Source organism: Leptonychotes weddellii, chromosome X (assembly GCF_054177405.1).
Source record: "Leptonychotes weddellii isolate Sample4059 chromosome X, ASM5417740v2, whole genome shotgun sequence".
NCBI lineage: Eukaryota > Metazoa > Chordata > Mammalia > Carnivora > Phocidae > Leptonychotes > Leptonychotes weddellii.
In genome coordinates, this window is record NC_138385.1 from 14,073,305 (window position 1) to 14,089,144 (window position 15,840).

The 15,840-nt window shown below is 44.6% G+C and overlaps 1 protein-coding gene across 1 annotated transcript in view; it reads left to right on the top strand.

The window, feature by feature from the left end:
* Nucleotides 1-1,855: 1,855 nt before the first annotated feature.
* MOSPD1 (motile sperm domain containing 1) overlaps nt 1,856-15,840 on the top strand; it is a 23,367-nt gene continuing 9,382 nt past the window's right edge. Inside the window, exons 1-3 of the mRNA XM_006741245.3 lie at nt 1,856-1,987; nt 14,251-14,508; nt 14,619-14,694. Coding sequence (XP_006741308.1) covers nt 14,355-14,508; nt 14,619-14,694 — 230 coding nt within the window. The 5' untranslated portion in view covers nt 1,856-1,987; nt 14,251-14,354. The remainder of the gene's footprint in view (nt 1,988-14,250; nt 14,509-14,618; nt 14,695-15,840) is intronic.

The following is a 15,840-nucleotide window of genomic DNA, read 5'->3' on the forward strand; positions in this document are numbered from 1 at the left end:
AAATCTTAAAAAAAAAAATAAAATAAAACAGACCTTACGTTTGAAGAGCATCCTATAGTTACATTATCACATATACTATAAATATCACCACATTAGAACCTCCTAAAAGCCTAGTAAACTGGGTAGGCCACGGATTCTTGTCCCTATTTTAGGGACGAGGAAACCTGCCAGAGTGTAGCTTGTAATATAATTGGAGAAAAAAACAAATACACATTAAATGATGCGAGAACAACACAAAGCAAGATGCCTACTTTTGCAAAAGAATACTTTATAACATGACATACAGAGCCTGAAGCAAATAGGAGTCCAAAGCCTCCTTTTTTGGCTTTGGACGTATTTCTGCCTTCAGAGACTTGGTTATTTTCTGTGTCACCATGAAATTTGTCTACATTGGATTCTCATGTGAACTGTACCAGTTACATTTTCCACTAGCACATACTATACCACAAACCAGTCTGACCTGCAAGGGAAGTACATGCTTTGGGCCTTTTGCAATCGCAGTGCTCTGCTGTCTAACCAGTTTGTGTTTGCAAAATGACATGTGGCTGGGCCAAAATGAAGAGGTCCTAGTGAAGCCTGGCCTGGGCTCCTTTCTGGGCCTACTTAGGGCTTCAGATACAGTGGAGTTGAAGGATTTCATTTCATCCAATTATACTGATGCCTTTTCTGGATTAGGCATTGTGCTGGCAGCTGTGGGTCACTTTGAGGAATTCATAGTTTAGGTAGGAGAGAAAGGAAGACATAATACACAACCAGTGATTGCCTAAGTCAGGAAGAATTGCAAAGCAGTATAAGCAACGCTGTATGGTGATGGAGCTGGAGTTAATAGTCCTCATGGAAGATCCTAGAAGGTTTGTTGGAGGAAGTAGCATTTCCACTGGACCTTGAAAGACAGGTAGGTATTCCAGAGACAGAGAAGGGAATCGATGAGCAAAGGCATCGGAAGCCTGAGCCCAAGGGAAGCCTGGCCGCCCATTGCTGGTGTGGGACAATCGAGAAGTCTTTGGGCCTTCTACTTGTAGGGAGGGAACGTGAAGCAGGCTGCACCTTCCTCTGCCTTTCTGAACAGCATTAACATTTAATTCTGAGTATTCCATCTTTGATGATATTTCAAGGGGCCTGTGACCATTACCGACAGTGCGGCTTCCTTTCAAGGGGGAGTATTTAGGGCAGGCAGTGTGCTCCCTGGCCCCACTGTCTTCCAGGGAGGCCTGGTTTATTGCGTTAGGGTATGGGGTGCATCAGAAAAGGATTACGGAGGACCTTCTATCCCATGCCCAGGGATTGTGGGCACCTTCTGAGACACTGGAAGGTTTTAAGCAGAAAAGTAACAGGTCCCCTGTACATCTTAGATAAATCCCTCTGGTTGCCGTCTGGGAGATGGTGTGGGCAAAGGCAAGCGTGGAAGCAGAGAGCCCAACCAGGAGGCTACTGCGGAGCTCCAAGCAAAAAAGGTCATGGGGTCTACACAGAGCCTGTAGCACCGAGGACGGAGTGGAGAAAGGGGGTTGATGAGATGGGCGGTAGAAATCAACTGGCCTTGGGTACTCACTGTGTGTATGTGTGTGCGCGTGTGTGCGCGCCTGGGGAATCAAGGGTGACCGCCCGACAAGTGCAAAGGGAGATGACCCTCACGAAGGGTCTCCGGTCTCCTCAAGGGGCGGCGGGAGGGGAGGGGAGGGGAGGGGAGGGGAGGGGAGGGGAGGGAGAGGTGCGGGACAGCAGGAAGAGAAGTTTGGAGCACCGAGAAGGAACAAACCCGAGAGGCCAGGTGGCGGTAAAGAGGCTCCGCCCCCGCCCCGGCCCCGCCCCCGGCTCCACCTCCTCCGCCTCTTCCCACCCACCCCCAACCGCAGCTCATCCTCGAGGGCGGAGAGAGGTGGCATTTGAGTCCTCCGGTATCCCAGCAGGCAGTGCAGCCTAGAGACGCTGACAAAGGAGCGGAGGGGCAGTCGCAGCTGCTTTCCGAGGAGCCGGGGTTGCTGAGGTGAGAGTCCCCCCCGCCGTCCCGTCACCCACTTCCTCCGACTTCGGGAAGACGTGGAAGTTACGTTGCCGAGAGACCCCGCGCACAGAATGAGCCGTCCCCAGCCCCCGAGCTTGGCTCTGTGACTGACGGCGGGGCTCGGCGGCGCCGGGCTGCGGGTGGGAGGTGGGGAGCGGGCACATGGAGCCCTTTCTGCCCCATCTCTGACTGTCAGCTGCCCCGCCGCCCGCGGAGCCCGGCCCCAGGGTCCGGCCGGCCCGTGCGTGCCTTTCCCGTGCCCGGGCGGAGGCAGCAGGCTCGGGTTCCTCCCGGTGCCCGCCCGGCAGAGTTCGGTCGCCCCGGGGATGAGACTCCAGGGACAGCTCTTTGGCGGATGTGGCGAGGAGGGCTAGGGAAGGGAGGCTGACTCCCCATTCGGGGTGACACCGTCCTCGCCCTAACTCCTCCTTCCCCCAGCCCAGCCGGTCCCCCCCCTCGGCGAGCAACTGGAAGGAAATCGGCGGGGCTGGAACGAGGCGTCCCGGGATGGCTGGAGGGAGGTGAAAGTGGGGTGGCGAGGCAGAGAGGGAGAGCGAACGCCTTCGCGGAATAGTGGCGGGGGTACGTGGCCTGCATCCGTCCCCCTTCCTGGACCTCCGCACGGATCCTGATGGTTGCACCAGCTGCTCGGCTGTAAACAGGCTCACATGACCGGTTTCACATGGAGCCGGCCGGTGTGGGGATGAAGGCTGGAAAGGCTGGGCCCCAATCAGGTGGAGCTTCAGTCCTAGGACGGACCGTTTCAGACTCCCTCTCCTGCCCTCCAGCCCTTATTCAGTGTTCTGTGGTTTCCCCTTTGGGTAAAGTAACTGACAGTCTGCCCTCTCGGGACTGGAGTTGCTTTTCTGCCCCAGTAGAAGCCAAGAGACCTCACCTCGGGGAGTGAGAGGGCAAAATACTAAATGAAAGCGGTCCCGTTTTTTTTTTTTTTTTTTGACCGTTGAGGGAAATAAAGAGATGGACGCAGACCTGGAAAATGGGATCCTTCGGATCTTGCCTAAAAAGCAGTCCTGTTCTATCGGAATGCATTGCGTTCTTAATGTGAATTCCAGAGAGAAGGGGGAAAGTCTCCTGTTTCAGCCAGGGCACACCTGGAATTTAATATATTCTTGCTGATGGAAATCTTGTCCATGTTTCCTTTAAGTGCTTGGAAATCTGCCTATAAAATGCTATATACAGGATATTGACCAGGGAATGGACACCAACTTCTAGATTACATATATATGTGGTAGAAAGCAGTGGGAAGTTTGGAAAACAGGAAGCGGGGCCAAATGTGCCTTTCAAGTTGTTCACATCTACATACCCGAACAGGATACAAGAGTAAACTAGTTTCTGAAGCATTTCTGGAACTCTCAAAATACAAGGTTTACTCAAATACCAGGATATTTGAAAATATGGAGTTTCTCAAATCTGTAAGGGGTAGTGGTGATAGATTCCCTTTACATGCAATATATAATTAGATGTAATGGGCAATATTCAGTATAAAGTTACCCCTTTGTAGGTGAAGACCAAAAACAGAACAAATAGCTTATAAAATAATGCATGTTTCTTCCCCTGAATTGTTCATGCACATTTTCTTCCCCAATTTTTTATTTTTAATGGTTTTCTCCTGAAGCTTTGACATTTAATTCTCTTTTTTTTTTTTTGAGAGGGTGGGGGCAGAGGCAGAGGGAGAGAAAATCTTAAAGCAGGCTCCACACCCAGCATGGAGCCCGAGGTGGGGCTTGATCTCAGGACCCTGAGATCATGAGCTGAGCCGAAAATCAAGAGTCAGACGCTTAGCCAACTGAGCCACCCAGGTGCCCCTTAACTCTAATTTCTGAAACAGTTAAGAAACTACAAGAAAAGCTTCCCCATCCTCTAATAGCCCAATAAAGTAATTTGCTACTCTTCTTTTTCTGTTTTTAAAATGTTTAAGATGAAAATAGGCATTTTACACATCGTCTAAAATTTAAATGGGCAGATCGGTGTTGCTCTGAATCTTGTTTTGCCACCTTGTAGTATTGTAGAGAATCTTGCCCTACAATAAACAGATGAAGTGATTTACTCTTTGAGGCCTTCTGTTTCCTCACCTGTAATATCAAAGTTTTGTTTTAATCTCCAGGGTCCCTTATGGCTCTCAAATTCCATAAAATAGTGCAGTTTTTGATTGGGAACTATTCTTGGACAAAATAAGATGGTCAAATAAGCCAAGTTATTGGTATCAGCTGGAAGAACATGCAGTCCATAACAAGAGCTATCCAGAGTCCTAAAGAAATAGGGATTGTGCTCTGCAAAATTCTCATTAGCCATAAATTAGCCATATGGGTTGACCTGGACCCCTCTCTCCTCTCCGTCAGGAAATTGAAGATTGCTTCAGCTAAATCCTGCCTCCAGAATTAGAAAGAACAGTTCACACCCGACTTTCATGACCTTTAGGGCATTGTACAGCGTGATTCTTTCATTCATCCCAGCTTCTTCCAGAATTAAGTGGGCTATGTGATCAGTGATGAAGTTAGGATGAAAAGAAGGCTCTAGCAGGGTCTCACCTTGGCAGTGCCTTGGTTAGATAGATCCCCAGAACCAATGGCCTTTTTCAGCTTTGCAGCGTTTGAGATTTAATTTTGCCAGCACATCCCCAAATTGGCAGTCTCAAGGATTGATTCACGCTAACCAAACTTACAAAAGATTTTTATGTTAATATATGAACGCCAGTTGACTAACTTCCCGTGAGAAGTCGAACTGCCAAGCTGACCAAGACGACTCGTGGATAAGCCCGGGTACCCTTTGCTTTTGACGCTACGGAAACACAGACTTTGTGCTCCATCTCCCCCCTTTTTCTAGGGACTGTGTGGAACACTCCTTTCTTAAAACACCTAGTGGTTGATACCTTCGACAAGGTTACAGCTTTTATGTGAAAACCCTTGCAGTCACACCTTCGTATGGATATATCCTAGTCACCTGATTGAATCTGGGCCACCTGTAAGACATCTCTCAAATCGGTTTGCTCTCCATTCCTCCTGCCTTCATCTAGGCCCTCACTTCATGCCACGTTGATTCAAGGGTGACTTGGTTTTTCCTGTAACTCCTCTGGAGTCCGCTGTTGTGCTTAACTGGTCAGCGGCAACCAGATTCCTACTCCAGATCTTATCCAGTCTGTTCTCCGCTTAAGACCCTTCAGAGGGGGCGCCTGGGTGGCTCAGTAGGTTAAGCGTCTGCCTTTGGCTCGGGTCATGGTCGCAGAGTCCTGGGATTGAGCCCCGCATCCGGCTCCCTGCTCAGCCAGGAGCCTGCTTCTCCCTCTCCCTCTCCCACTCCCCCTGCTTGTGTTCTCTCTCTAGCTGTCTCTCTGTGTCAAGTAAATAAACAAAAATCTTAAAAAAAAAAAAAAAAAAAGACCCTTCAGAGGTTTCCCATTACCCGAAGCAGTGGTTCTCAAAGTGCAGTATGCATTCGAATCATCCGGAGGGCGTGTGAAAACAAGGGTGACTGGGCCCCAACCCCAGGATTTCTGGGGCAGCAGGCCTGGCCTGGGACCCAAGAATTGGCTTTTCTAGCAAGTTCCCAGGTGAAGCTGCTGCTGCTGGTCTGGTACCACATTTTGAGAACCACTGGCACCCAGAAGCAAGTCTCCACCCCCCGAACTTGGCTTACAGGAGTTTTCACCATCTCCCGCCACTCCTCCATACAGGCTATTTTTTAACCATGTGCTGTGCCAAAGCTCATCTTAACAGTCCCTTTCATGCTTCTACACATCTTCTTCCTGGAATTCACCCCCCTCTCCACTCCTACTGCAAACTCCTATTTAAGGCAGCCTGGCACTTTCTTTATGCTCCTAGAGCTTTTTTATCTACCAGCATTTTAACACTTGTCACATCATATCCTAATTACCATGTATATCTGTTTTTCCTGCTAGACTGAATTTTTCAAGGGCTGAGACAATGTTTTCATCTTTTCTCCATATTCCTCAGCACAGGGCCTAGCACATAATAAGTGCTCAGTTAATGTTCCATGAATGAACTTGTGATTCTAAAACTCTGGAGAGGTCCATAGGTAGCAACATATGTATTTCTTTTTTTTTTTTTTTTAAAGATTTTGTCAGAGAGCACAAGCAGGGGGAGCGGCAGGCAGAGGGAGAAGCAGGCTCCCCGCTGAGCAGGGAGACTGACATGAGGCTCGATCCCAGGACCCCGGGATCATGACCTGAGCCAAAGGCGGATGCTTAACCGACTGAGCCACCCAGGCGCCCCACAACATGTGTATTTCATATAATGAGTTATACGGATTTTGCTTTGAGAATCGCACATCTTGAAATACCTGAAGACACTGAGATATTGTAAAACAAAGATGGGAAATAAGTAGTTTTAAGAAAAATGCTTTTAAAACTGATGCTGCTAGAGGGCATCCTTATTTTTTTTAAATCTTAAAATGTACTCTAGTCAACTTTTCCATCTTGAATAGATAATAGCCTGTCATCACATTATTTATAGCAGTTCAGTCCCATTGGTAAGACATCACATTACACGAAAAACCTAGAAAATGTATAGAAACCAAATGGCCTAATATTGCACAATGAACGATCGAACCTATAAAGTGGACATTAGAACATCGTTTGCGAAAGACTTTTTTTTTTTTTTTGAAGATTTATTTATTTGACAGGGACAGCGAGAGAGGGAACACAAGCAGGGGGAATGGGAGAGGGAGAAGCAGGCTCCCCGCTGAGCAGGGAGCCCAATGTGGGGCTCCATCCCAGGACCCCGGGATCATGACCTGAGCCAAAGGCAGACGCTTAACCAACTGAGCCACCCAGGCGTCCCCGAAACACTTGACTTTAGGAATATACCAGCCATTAAAAATCCTGATAGACAATACTGGAGATTTAAAGAAGAAGAGAGTAGAGCTGATGAAATGGGAAGGAAAAAAGAGGTTTGAATAACAGTGAGACTAAAGCAGAAGAACTTAATTGCTCTTAACTGTTTAGAATTTCGCTGGCCATTGGCAGACCACACCAAGTATGGAGGAAGGAGATAGATAGTCTTTGTGCCCAGATAAAAGGGAGCTGGCCTAGAGGTGGAGCTGGGAACCCTAATCAGAGTAAAGACAAGAAGCAGGAAGAGGCCATAAGGAGCTGGTGCACTGTGGCCCAGCAGATGGGTTTCTGGGGAATCTGGACTTGGGATAATCCTTAGCTGTTTCCAAGCTTGAAACCACTTCAGCACAGGAATCCCCAAGGGCTGCTTATTTCATTTGATTTTCTCACAGCCTCCTCTTTCCAAAAAAAAAGGGGGGGAGGGTAAATGACAATATGCTTTTAAAGTGGTTTCTGTTTTAAATCTCCATTTTGAATCTGTGGTGAGCAAAGGTATTGAAACTCTCATTTATCTGAGTCTGATCTTTTCCTTCTTGTCAATCTAAAGTGAGGAAAACAGAAAATTATCACACTTTAGGGTACTGGTCTCCCTGGACTGGTGGTGGAAAGTGTGAGGACTTCATGTGTTTAGGCGAGTGTGTGTGTGTGTGTGTGTGTGAGAGAGAGTAGTTTGCAAATTGGTCACAAGGTGGTGTACACACATAAGGTTTTCTTTCCAAATTTCATTCACGATTGCATTTCTGTGCCTTTGGTACAGAGGGCAAGGACGAGGCGGCTCCCGAGTCACCAGCTGCACTGCTTCCCTGTGAGGTCGGGGCCACCTTGGAGCCTAGTTGGGCACTGAGGAGCCAGGGCTAATGACGAGAGGGAAACAGGGAGGGGTGGGGAGAGGCAGCTGGGAGTGTGGATTCTCTGTTCTCCACTTACCCCAACCCACGGTAAGCAGCTGCCATAGATTGGCTGTTCTTTTAAGTGGGATCCTTTCCCTGTCTTTTATGGACAAAGTGTGTTCAGCCATGAGGAAGAGGAATGTCCCTTGATGGAGGAAACCGTTATTAGTAAACACCTGTAGGCAAGCTGATAAGTTCAGTATCTGCTAAATGCCTAACACCGAGCTTGGGTCTATGTAGGATGAGGAAAAACAACAAAAACCCCACGGAAAAACAATATGGCATTATGCTCGAAGTCTGGGGAGTCCAAATTAACCCACACAAAACAAATGTCAGAATATTCAATCAATACAATAAGTGCATTAAAAGGTAATAAAATCAGTGAGATCATATAGATCAGAGAAGTAGAGGAAGAGCACAAAGGGGAAATTTGAAGGCAGCTTTGAAGAATGAGGAACATTTTGGTGTCCAGAGAGGTAGACTACAGAATAAACCTTGGTTACTAATGCTCTCATGGATAGTTACCGACAGCCATAGGTCTTGTTTCATAATCAGGAAAAGAAAGCATGCCCAGCTTAGTAAATGAAACTGTCTCTCAGTTGTTTTTCTTTATAAAACTGAAAAGGAAACACATGTATCAGGACTTGAATTTTGGATCATCCTTTGAGAACTCTTCTGGAGAAGCAGGGAACTTTCTAGAGATGAGGGCATGTGTGACAATGTGACAGTGAGCATCAGAGGCAGGACTTTTGAAACGAGACACAGAGGAGATGGAACCGTTTAGGAAAGTGTGAGTCTGGAGACCAGAGGTCTGTCACCAGCATCTTGTGTGACCTTGGGTAAGTCCTTTATGCTGGGCCTGCTTTCCTCAGAGGTAAAATGAGAAGGGCTGGGAGCTCACACTCTTTGACTTTGTGTGTGTTTGACTTTTGGAAAGCAACCTCATAAACCGATTTGGAGTCAGGTTTTACCGGCTTAGTATATAATCTTTCCCCAGAATTTTTGCACTTTATCATTTTGCAGTATGGACGGGAGCAAAGAGAAAGTGTTAGTCGCCGGAAAACCATCAATTAGAGGCAGGTGTTCTGCTTTGTTATGTTTGTTGGCCGAATCACTGATATTGCTCTGGTGACCTGGTGCTAATTCCCCCCTAATTTCCATTGGTCAGAGTTCAGGAGGCAATTTATATCTTAGCCAAGATAAGTGAGAAATGGGAACAGGGATACAAAAAGAAAAAATAAACTGCTAAAAACCGATGAAACACTTCTTAAACAGTGATCGGGGGATAGACAGCCTATTTATTGACAATTCCTGGGGAAAAGCGTTCATATTCAACTCGTCAAGAGAAAGCTTCAAAATGAAAAGAATAAGAATTCTCCTAAACCATTATGTAAAGCTAGCGAAATTTCTACTCTTGTGCCAACGAACTTCCCCTTAAGGTTGGAAGAGTTTAGTGCTTGTTCTGTGTGGTTAATTTTGACTTCCCAGTCAGATTTATAAACCGTGTCATACTCCTTTATAACCAAAAGTTGCACATTTCCCTCAGTTTGCAAGCCCTCTTAAGCCTTTGTTTTTCTCACTGGCATGAGCTTCTGTTGCGTCTAAAATGATTTTAAAGAATTGAAATCCTGGCATTTAACACATTGTTTAAGGCTCTCCATCTTATTAAAGGATCATGAATTGGAAAATGCAATTAACAGAGATTTTTCACACATTGTTTCTAAATTCCTTCTTGAGTTTCAAAACTGGCACCTTTTCCAAATTAGGCCCTGGAGGAGTTGTTTAATTTGACTTAAACACACACACACACACACACACACACACACACACAAGCTTTTGAATAGGTGTTCATAGGGTTCAGAATTCAAAAGATAGAAGATGGAAAAAGGTATCCAGAGGAAACCGCCCTTCCACCCCTGTCCCTAGCTGCTCAGGTAGTTTCTCCAGGGGCAGCCCTGGCCATCCTTCCAAAGATCTTTTACCCGGAGCGGGGAGACCTCCCTCTCCCACACAGATGGTGTGGAGGTACGGACTGACCGTCAAGTTCAGTGTTAAGTGAGAAAAGCAAGGTACAATGCATTGCTTTTCTCACTTAACACTGAATTTGACGGTCAGTCCGTACCTCCATGACACAGAGGGCTTCCTCTTTCTTCTTGGCGGCTTCCTGGCCTCCCAGCAAATGGCTGTATCATACTTTATCTCATGACCCACCCCCCCCCCTTAAGGGACGGTTGGGCTCTTTCCATCTTTGACTATTGACAACAACAGCTAACCCTTGTTGAGTGCCGAGCTTTGTTCTGTGTGCCTCCCATAAATCATTTTATTTACTCCTCAGTACTGAGGATTAAAACACGTCCACGTACATGGTTTCGCACAAGAGGAATATTTATGCCGGCTGAATTCCTAGAAGTAGAATCTCTAGATCGGAGGACGTGTGTGTTTACTTGTGGCAGGGAGAGTCCGTCGGCCAGTTTATATCGCTGTCAGCAACGTTAGGAACATGCCTGGATGCTCCGTGCTATCAAACTTGTTTTCTTTCGACAGTCTGGCAAGTAATAACGTGTATTTCGGTGTAGCTTTAGTTTGTATTTCTCTTGTGAGTGAGGTTCCACCTCCCCTGGGAAGTTTAAAAACAGTTGGTCCTTTTCTATAAAATATTGCAGCATTTGCTCATTTTTATGGTGAGTGCTTTTTCATAATAATTGGTATTTCCTCTACATCTAGTAGGGAAATCAGACCTGGCCTATGACTGGAAAAGTTTCTTTGGTTTTGCATAGACTTTTTTTTTTTTTAAGATTTTATTTATTTATTTGATAGAGAGACAGTGAGAGAGGGAACACAAGCAGGGGGAGTGGGAGAGGGAGAAGCAGGCGTCCCGCGGAGCAGGGAGCCCAATGCGGGGCTTGATCCCAGGACCCTGGGAACATGACCTGAGCCGAAGGCAGACGCTCAACGACTGAGCCACCCAGGCGCCCCTAGACTTTTTTTTTTGTCATGCAGTGTTTTAAGAGTTTTTCGATAGTCGAATTTATCAATATTTTTTGGTTTCTGGTTGCTCAGATTAGAAAAGAAAAAAAGACTTCCCATGGTTTCTAGTGTTTTATGGTTTTCTTTTTCTACATTTAAAACTTGGATCCATTTGAATTTACCCTGATAAAGTTTTGGAATTTTGTAAGGAATAAGGGATAAATTCAACTTTTTTTTTCCCCTAGGTGGATACCCGGTTTTGCCAACATTTATTGACTAAACTGTTTTCCAGAAATCAGAGATGCCATGCCACCTTTTTTTTTATTTTTTAATTTATTTTTTAAGATTTTTAAATTTATTCATTCAAGACACAGAGATACAGAGAGAGAGAATATGAGCAGGGGGAGAAGCAGAGGAAGGGGGAGAAGCAGGCCCCCCGCTGAGCAGGGAGCCCGACACGGGGCTCGATCCCAGGACCCTGGGATCATGACCTGAGCCGAGGCAGACGCTTAACCATCTGAGCCACCCAGGTGCCCCACCATGCCACCTTTTTATCCTAAGCTAAATTCTCATCCTTTTTTTTTTTTTTTTTAAAGATTTTATTTATTTGAGAGAGAGAGAGAGAGAGAGCACAAGCGGGGAGGAGGATCAGAGGAAGAGGGAGAAGCTGAGCAGGGAGCCTGTCGATCCCAGGACCCTGGGATCATGACCTGAGCCAAAGGCAGATGCTTAACCGACTGAGCCACCCAGGGGCTCCTAAATTCTCATCCTAACAACGTTTTAGAATGAGATGTTGAATACTGTTTAGTGATGGCAAACTCGGATGTTGTGTTTCTGATAGCCAAGCTCACTAAGAAAGTAATAGAGCTAATTATTTTCTGTTGGAAAAAATATACCAAACTTCTGAGAGCACATTATCCAAATAGAAATGTGTATGGCCCTTAGCAAAAGAAAGAAATATATGGCAAATAAAAACTCAAAATTAGAATGATTTCATCGGATGCTGTTCAGAATAATCTTAGTTTTATTGTATTACAGTGGAGAGTTAGTTAGCTGGAGTGGAAATGCTGAACTGTAGGCGGGAGGCCTGCCGACAGTATCTGTCTCTGTCTCTTCCTAATTTAATAACAGCAGCAAACACTTAGAACATTGCCTGGCCTACAGTAAGTGCTAAAAGCATTGCATGTCTTAATTAATTCAGTATATGTAATTAATAAAAAGTTTGTAATCTGTTATGAATGATACACATATTACATGTTATTACTAATAAAAATGTCAGTAGGCCCTTTCAAAAAAAATAGGCCCTTTGGAAATAAAAAAAAAAAAAACACCCCAAAACCCAACCCTGTCATGAGCTACATGCATGCTGTAAAATACACAGATAGGAAGTAGTATGATGATCTGGGACAGCTTGTGGATTATGATCTTCCCAGCGTTGTCCCTCACCTTCACATTTCTGTGCCTTGGCATATGCTGTCCCCTAGGTCAGAATGCCCTTCCTACCAGTGCCCCCCCACCGACACAGAAGTATATGCCTTTCTTTTTTTCTTTTTAAGATTTTATTTATTTGAGAGAGACAGCGCCAGCGAGCATGAGCGGGGGTGGGGGGGGTGGAATGGGCGGTGGGGAGAAGCAGACTCCCCGCTGAGCAGGGAGCCCGATGCGGTCCTCGGCCTCGATCCCAGGACTCTGGGATCATGTCCTGAGCCAAAGGCAGACGCTTAACCATCTGAGCCACCCGGACGCTCCTGCCTTTTTTTTTTTTCTTTAGAGACTACCTCAAATGACCTCTCCTTGCCTCTCTTCCAGGTAGAATTATTCATGTAATCTAATTCCTTAGCACTTTATATATATATAGTGCTATGCATTATAATAGAGGTAGCTTAAATACTGTTTTGTCCCTTAGATTTGAGTCTTTTTTTTTTTTTTAAAGATTTTATTTATTATTTAGAGAGCACAAGCAGGGGGAGAGGGAGAGAGAGCATCTCAAGCGGACTCCATACTGAGCACGGAGCCCGACGCGGGGCTCGATCCCATGACCATGAGATCTGGACCTGAGCCAAAACCAAGAGTTGGTTACTCAACCAATTCCGCCACCCAGGTGCCCCGCAATTTGAGTCTTTTGAGGGCAGGGCCTGTGCATTATTCATCTTTGTATCTCTGCACAGCTCCTGACACAGTTCCTGCCTTATAACAGGTGTTCAGCTGAAAGAAAATAAAAATTTGCATACATGATTATACAGTATCTCATTTGGTAAAAGTTGGAAGGGCCTCAAGCAGAGTCAGCACACCAGCCCGGTAGCTGGTAAAACCAAACAGTTTAATCTTGTGTTATATTGCTCTTTGAAGGTGTGGGAACTTGAACACAAAGTATGAAATGGTTTATGGGCTCTTTTAAAGGTGTCATCTACAGAGTGAAAATCAGACATTTTCTGGGATCGATATTGTTTTAGCTTTTGCATTTTCAGAAGCCACATTCTTAGGATGCTAGCTAAATAAGAATGTTGTTGATTAAAATGAGATTAGGAAATAAACAGCAACATCACACCTATCAGACAGACTTCTGCTAGCTACAACTATTCAGGACATATTCAAGAACCCCACAAGGAATCCAAAAGGTCTCTAAGTTGGAAGAAAAGGGCTCTCCTGAAGCCTGTGTACTTGACAGAACCACTTGCATGCCAGAGCCTACCGACTGACTTTGAACTTTTCATAGAAAACTCCCAAGGACTCCTTAACGAGTTTGGATTTTCGGCTTCCTTTCAAGACATTTTTGCTTGTCTTGGGTTTTTGGTAGAAAAAAAGATGAACTCTCTCACCCATGCTGCCAGAAGGCATTAACTAAGGCATTGTTGAAACGAGTGTAAAAGTAAGTCTCGTGTTTTTCTCCCATAACGCATGGAAACTTCATTTTTATTTTTTCGCCTTTGAGAATTCTGATTAACTCACATAAAATCAGTTGTGACAATACTTAATTTGTTCTACTTCTTAAGAAATCCGAGGTTTTATTTATTTATTTATTATTATTATTTTTAAAGATTTTATTTATTTGACAGAGGGAACACAAGCAGGGGGAGTAGGAGAGGGAGAAGCAGGCTTCCCGCCGAGCAGGGATCCTGATGCGGGGCTCAATCCCAGGACGCTGGGATCATGACCTGAGCTGAAGGCAGACGCTTAACGACTGAGCCACCCAGGCGCCCCAAGAAATCCAAGGTTTTAAAAAGAGTGATGGCCCTTTGATCTCACCTCCTTGAAAGAGGGTGATTAATTTGAGGTAGCAAGACTTCTTTATTCTAGTATTTATGTAATTTTTCATAGGTTGAAATCTTGGGTGTGAAAGGAGCATGTGTAAATTTTTTTGCATAGTTTGGAACAAGCTGTGTAAGTAAGCCACGAGGAGAAGTCCAAGGGCAGCTTTAAATGGTTTGGGGACCTGTTTTAATGCAAGCTTTTTGTTGGAGGGACAGCAAATGAAAACAGGTATCATTCGATTTCCTTCTCTCTTCTTCTCTTTCTAGATTGCCAAAATGCTTTGGAGTTTTTAACTAACTGACTTAAGAAAAGTCCAAAATAGATTTGAGACTGTAAAAACAGAAGCTGCAGCAAGGGGGATTCAGTGCCAATGCATCAACAAAAAAGACAGCCAGAGTTAGTGGAAGGAAATCTTCCTGTTTTTGTGTTTCCCACGGAGCTAATATTTTATGCAGATGACCAGTCAACACATAAGCAAGTGTTGACTCTGTATAATCCCTATGAGTTTGCCTTAAAGTTCAAAGGTGAGTCTCCTAGGTCTCTTTTATGGATTGTAACTAGTCCCTACTAATTGTTTACTTGTAGAAACTAATTTTTAAAAAACACTAATGGCCATTGTGACTTTTTCTTTCAGTTTTGTGTACTACTCCAAATAAGTATGTTGTCGCTGATGCTGCAGGTGCAGTAAAGCCTCAGTGTTGTGTGGATATGTAAGTCAAAATCCCTTCCTGGTAACATGTTTTAAGTGTGTTAATATTTATGTGTTTAACTTGAAAGGATCTCGTCTTGAAGCCATTCCCATGTAGGCATTTACTACATTTTGAATTTTTGCTGGGAGTTGTAGTTTCTCACAATTCTTTTTTAAATTTTATTTATTGTTTTTTAAAGGTTATTTATTTGAGAGAGAGAGTGAGAGTGAGCACACATGAGTGGGGGTGGGGGGTGGGGGGTGGGTGGGCGGCGGGGGCAGAGGGAGAAGCAGACCCTGAGATAGATCATGACCTGAGCGGAAGGCAGATGATTAGCCGACTGAGCCACCCAGGCGTCCCGATCCCTCACAATTCTTAAGAAGCCCTTAAGATTCTAAACAGGTCGACCAAATCCTTAGTAATATTTCACGATGCTGGAGCTGATGTGTGTGTTAATACTTCCGTGAACATCTCCTCAATTGTTGTGCTTGTTATAGCGGGGTCACTTATGAAGGTCAAGTTCTAACTCATTCCTTTAAATTTCTCTAGCTATAATGGAATTTAGCTTTCTTTGGAACATCCTATTATAGTGACATTTGGGAAACTAGTAATACTACATTCACAGAACAATGGTAATATAAGTTCATCTGAAATGATTCACCTAATAAGCCTGGAAGTTAATCTCTTCAAACAGGAAGCAAGTGTGTAGCTACTCATCTGTAAAAGGTTATCTGAGTTCTTCCAGATAATTTTGTCAGAAATTAAGTGTCAGATAGATGATTGTTTGTTCAAGCTGTTCATATGTAATTTTCACTTTAGAGCTAGTGGTGACCAGATGGAGCCATTGACCAGCTCTTAATTTAAGCTACCAAGTCAACTGTATTTGTTTAAACCTTCCATGAGAATGAGAAGCAGAAGTTTTTTCTTCTGAATATGTTTTCATCCTCCCATATCCATAAAATGATGTATCTTTTGAGGACGTGTTTTCACAGGTTTCGTTTGATTTTCATTCAATACACAGTAAGCAAGGACTATTCCAAAGAAATGTAGTCTCTTGCCAAAGAAATGTGTTATCTTTGACCTAATTGGTTTGTGTTCTCTATTAAGAACGAAGTAAGATAAATGGAATTGTAGATCGCTCTTGTAAAATTGCAAGTGCTTTATACT